General features: G+C 51.3%; 1 protein-coding gene across 2 annotated transcripts; it reads left to right on the forward strand.

Moving 5' to 3' along the window:
- Positions 1–3,486, forward strand: LOC114774334 (protein unc-119 homolog B-like). Of its 2 annotated transcripts, none has more exons than XM_028966257.1 (5): positions 1–339; positions 1,337–1,450; positions 1,521–1,632; positions 2,291–2,463; positions 2,536–3,486. In XM_028966257.1, the coding sequence occupies exons 1-5, from the start codon at positions 24–26 to the stop codon at positions 2,646–2,648; spliced, it is 828 nt and encodes a 275-aa protein (XP_028822090.1). In that variant the 5' UTR covers positions 1–23; the 3' UTR covers positions 2,649–3,486. The 2 variants fall into 2 exon arrangements, with proteins under 2 accessions (XP_028822090.1, XP_028822091.1); XM_028966258.1 differs by having other exon boundaries at positions 5–339; positions 1,524–1,632; positions 2,536–3,485.
- Positions 3,487–5,132: the final 1,646 nt, after the last annotated feature.

The following is a 5,132-nucleotide window of genomic DNA, read 5'->3' on the forward strand; positions in this document are numbered from 1 at the left end:
CCCGGGCCCGTCCAGCCAATGAGATGCTGGCGTTGTCGGCGTGCGCTCTCCATAGAGACGCCGGGCGCCATCTTGGATCCGTTCAAGCAGCAGACGCGACGCGACGATCCCCGCCAAACATGAGCAGCCAGAGCCCCCGGAACGAGTCGGACGCCGCGGTCACCGGCCCCGAGGGCCCCGCCGCCGCCAGGGAGCGGAAGTCGGCCGGCGGCGTCTTGAAGCGGCTGAAGTCCAGGCGGAGTCAGCCGGACAGGCGGCCTGTGACCGAGGAGGAGTTGCGGGCGCTGGGGACCGACATCGGCCCGGACGAAGTGCTGGGACTCCGCGCCGTGACCCGCGGTGAGCGCGGCTGCGTGGATAGTGTGGTGTGGCGCCTAGTTAGACATCTAGTTAACCAGCAGTAAATTGGTAGTTTGGTGGATGTTGCCAGGTGCCGGAAGGTTTCCGCTCCAAACAGTGAAAAATGCACCGACGTGCACACTCTAAACGGTCGGGAATAAGGAAGTTTTCTTACTCTTGTAACCTGTACACTGTATCGTGTTTAAACGAGAAATGCGAATTCTCGACAAGCAGCGATATATATATATATATATATAATCATAATTAATCCAACCAATCTGGCAACACGCGTTCTCCTTCCAAAACAGCAACTTTTTACCCGGAAAAGCCCTTTAACTCAACTAACTAGCAGGTTAATAGTAACATGTAGCAACACCATCGATACGTTCCGATCACGTTTATCCGGAACCCCCGAGATTTAAAATTGACGTCGCGGTTTTTACAACCTGCTGTCACATTAAAACGGAACTACGGAAGAACCGAGTAAAAGAGCGCAGAATAATTTTAGCTTCCGGGAAAGTGACCCTGGTGACGTGAAGCACCGTTTACATTTTACATTTACCGCATTTACCAGACGCCCTTATCCAGAGCGACTTACAATCAGTAGTTACAGGGACAGTCCCCCTGGAGACGCTCAGGGTTAAGTGTCTTTCTCAGGGACACGATGGTAGTTAGTGGGATTTGAACCTGGGTCTCCTGGTTCATAGGCGAGTATGTGGCCACTACCACATTTTAAGGACGACACCGTTTTTTCTACCACCTTCGCTCGGTTGTTTCACGACCAACATCACCACCAGAATCTGTACAGACGTTCTAGATTCCGTGCATGAGGAGAAGTGGGTGAAACTGTGTCAGGTCGGACCCTGTACCGTCGTGCTGGATTCGTGTGGTCTATGCGGATCCGGCGCTGTGCAGGTCCTGAGAGATAACACGTTGTGTCTCGTTTTAAGTTACACCTCCGTGGTCGTAACCCGTGACGCTTTTTGAACCCCTGCAGACTACCTGTGCAAACCGGAGCACAACGTCTACAACGTGGACTTCACGCGTTTCAAGATCAGGGACCTGGAGACCAACACGGTCCTTTTTGAGATTGCGAAACCCCCAAATTGTGGTAAGGGCTTTTCTGCTGGACAGTGTAACTGGTGTCGTGCATGTGTGACCGTCCCCAAAACCTGCACCAGCAGAGCAGGAGGACGAGGACGACGAGGGTGGGGAGGGAGACTCCAGCTCAGGACGCTTCGTCCGGTACCAGTTCACCCCCGCCTTCCTCCGGTTACGAACCGTCGGAGCCACGTGAGTCACGTCTGCAGACACACATCGATTAAAACAAGCCTGATGATGTTCCGGGTCTGTGGTGGGTCTATGGAGGGTCTGGAGGGTCTGTGGTGGGCCTATGGAGGGTCTGTGGTGGGTCTGTGGTGGGCCTGTGGAGGGTCTGTGGTGGGCCTATGGAGGGTCTGTGGTGGGCCTATGGAGGGTCTGTGGAGGGTCTGTGGAGGGTCTGTGGTGGGCCTGTGGTGGGCCTGTGGAGGGTCTGTGGAGGGTCTGTGGTGGGCCTATGGAGAGTCTGTGGTGGGCCTGTGGAGAGTCTGTGGTGGGTCTGTGGTGGGCCTATGGAGGGTCTGTGGAGAGTCTGTGGTGGGCCTATGGAGGGTCTGTGGAGAGTCTGTGGTGGGCCTATGGAGGGTCTGTGGTGGGCCTTTGGAGGGTCTATGGTGGGTACGGCCACGACTGTGTCTGTCTAAGCATTTAATTTCTGACTGGTGATAACTTTATATACGGCCCTTTAGGTCATTTTCATTAATTTACCTACCGTTCCAGACAAGTTTACATGTTGGCCACAATTAGTCTTAAGATAACCTTTCACCTTTTGGTTGGTGGTCTGTTTTCTAGTTTCACAATGAATATTTATTTATGGTTATTGCCATGTGCGATGGTGTCCCGCTCGCAGTGTGGAGTTCACCGTGGGCGACCGGCCGGTCAGCAGCTTCCGGATGATCGAGAGGCATTACTTCCGAGACCAGCTCCTCAAGAGCTTCGACTTCGACTTCGGCTTCTGCATCCCGAACAGCCGCAACACCTGCGAACACATCTACGAGTTCCCCCAGCTGCCAGAAGACATGAGTGAGTTCCCCGTCCTGCTGGTCTTCGCGTGGTCTTCGCGTGGTCTTCACCTGGTCTTTGTTCCCCCTGCAGTTCGGCTGATGGTGGCGCACCCGTACGAGACGAGGTCCGACAGCTTCTACTTCGTGGACAACAAGCTCATCATGCACAACAAGGCCGACTACGCCTACAACGGAGGGCAGTAGGGTCTGACCCCTGACCCCGCCCGAGTGGACGGTTCATCCCTGCTTTTCTTCTTCTGACCTTCGCTCGTGTTCTGTTCGTTTTTTTTTTTTTTGTTTGTTTTTCTGCTCGGTTTCTAGTTCGTTGGTTTGAACCAGAACAACGTTCCTCGACTCCGGTGAGTGTTGCCGGCAGGGGGACCCCGGAATCGGAGGAAGGCGCGCTCGCTGCCGGTTTACCGTGTTAGTGAGGTTCTTCTGCACAAAACGTGTTTATTAAGTGTTTATTAAGGTGGCCCGAGCGTCCACGATGACTTTCCCCTCTTGTCCCCTCTGCTTCGGCACTATGGCGAATGCAAGTGGCGGCGCCGGCTGGACGAGGGGACCTGCGTCGCCATGACGCCGGCCTCTTCCTGTCACGCTCAGCTGTCCGTCCGAGAGCCCGGTGTCAGGTGCAGAGCCCCGCGGCCCCGCCCTCAGAAGTGTCCTTAACAGGGGCCTTCGTCACGGCCTGGTCACGTAGTGACGGGCGCGGTGTGTGTGTGTGTGTGTGTGTTTGTTCACGCTGCTCCTGCTCTCCACACATCTCAGACGTGGGGCAGGTACTTCATGTGGATAGAATTTCCGGAATCTCGATATTTCCTGTGAGCTGGCTGGTGTTGGCGAGGGCGGGGCCGCATCAGGACGAGGAATTTATTCTGGGCGCACGGCGTGTTAAACATGCAGAACGTCACCGAAGGACCGCCACGCCTCCCGGGTTTCACTTCAAATCCGCCTTTTCTTCTGTATGAGTTTGAGGTAAAAAAAAAAAAAAAAAAAGTGTTTTAATCAGAGAAATAAAGGACTCGTTTCGTAAAGCCGTCTGATTTCTTCAAACGCCCGCGTGACCGTATAATACGAGGTCTCCTCTTCTCTTCCAGGGTTTCATATTTTTGCTTTAATAATTATATGGGTGGTAGTGGGGTAACACACTCACCTATCACCCAGAAGACCCAGGTTCAAACCCCACTTACTACCATCGTGTCCCTGAGCAAGACATTTAACCCTGAGTGTCCCCGTAACTACTAAGTTGCTCTGGATAAGGGCGTCTGGTAAATGCTCTAAGTCGCGCGTAATATAATATGATCCGTGATCAGGAAATTCTACTCGCGTTTAATTAGGACCAGACGATCACATTTACATGTACAGCATTTACCAGACGCCCTTATCCAGAGCGACTTACAATCAGTAGTTACAGGGACAGTCCCCCCCTGGAGACACTCAGGGTTAAGTGTCCTGCTCAGGGACACGATGGTAGTAAGTGGGGTTTGAACCTGGGTCTTCTGGATCATAGGTAAGTGTGTTACCCACTAGGTTACTACCACCCCTTAGATCACGACTAAACTTCGTACGCTCCTGCGTTTTCTCTGGAAAAACTAACATTTCTGTAATATCTCTACATGTTCTAAAACCCGCTCAGATAATGTGGAACGTCCTGTAATTTCAATGTCTTTAAAAAGCTGGAGGTTTGAAACGCTACAAAACAAATTTTAATGAATTCAATTCAAGACTATTATCTTTACCAGATATTTAAAGATCGGTTTAAATATACACTATTCAATATAATTTAACCGGCTTAATTAAACTGGACCACGTTCTAACTCCTAGAACGGACCATCAGATGTTAACCGTAATAGCGCTGGTGACGTGTACGGGTCCCGTGCATCGCACCATCGTGGTAGTTTTAGTTGCTCGTATCGGTTCTGCAGGGATGTTACTTCACTGAAGATATTTGCCGTTTATGTATTTTACGGGGACGAGTTTCCTGCGAGTTCGGACCACTCGTTGTGGGAGTGAAGTAACTTGTGAAGTTTTTCATGGCTGCTCACCCTATACTAAAGGGCGGAAGACATTTCACTGTGCCACCACGTGCTGTGCTTCACGATCACCATCAGCAGTTAAAGACATGGACCCCTTAATCAGAAGGTTGCCCGTTCAAATCCTGACCCGCCAAGGCGCCACTAAGGTCCCGTCCCCACACACTGGTCCCCGGGCGCCTGTCATGGTGCCCACTGCTCACCAAGGGTGATGGGTTAAATACAGAGGACACTGTGTGCTGTGCTGCAGTCACGTCACTTTTTTTAAGCTACATTTAATAAAAAAATAAATAAATAAATAAATTTGACTTAAGACACATTGGTTTTTGTGCATAATACCCTTTATTAATACCAGCTTCAGGTTTATATCTGATCAGGTTCCCACTACCGGTGACACTCAGAATTAAACAAAAACCAAACTAAATCTCAGTCTCTCTCCTTATAAACGGGACACGTCCTCCAGCCAGACTTGCTGCATGAAAATCAAAAGCGCAGAAAAAGCAGAAATTGAATCAGTGCCGTACGGTGTCGGCCATTATATGGCTCACATTGGCTTTAAAAACAAACCCTTTCAGTCCCTCCTGGTTCTAGCAGGCTTTGCTGGAGGTCTAGCTTGCTGGTTGCAGAACTCGAGTTGAGGGGTGAAGGGGGG

The sequence above is a fragment of the Denticeps clupeoides genome, unplaced genomic scaffold (genome assembly GCF_900700375.1).
Source record: "Denticeps clupeoides unplaced genomic scaffold, fDenClu1.1, whole genome shotgun sequence".
Classification (NCBI taxonomy): Eukaryota; Metazoa; Chordata; class Actinopteri; order Clupeiformes; family Denticipitidae; genus Denticeps; species Denticeps clupeoides.

Bases quoted from the DNA above. Each gene is read 5' to 3' on its own strand.
- LOC114774334 (XM_028966257.1), top strand. From the start codon at position 24: ATGCTGGCGTTGTCGGCGTGCGCTCTCCATAGAGACGCCGGGCGCCAT. The intron at 1,451-1,520 runs GTAAGGGCTTTT...AACCTGCACCAG, and splicing joins TGCGAAACCCCCAAATTGTG to CAGAGCAGGAGGACGAGGAC. The intron at 2,464-2,535 runs GTGAGTTCCCCG...TTCCCCCTGCAG, and splicing joins CCAGCTGCCAGAAGACATGA to TTCGGCTGATGGTGGCGCAC.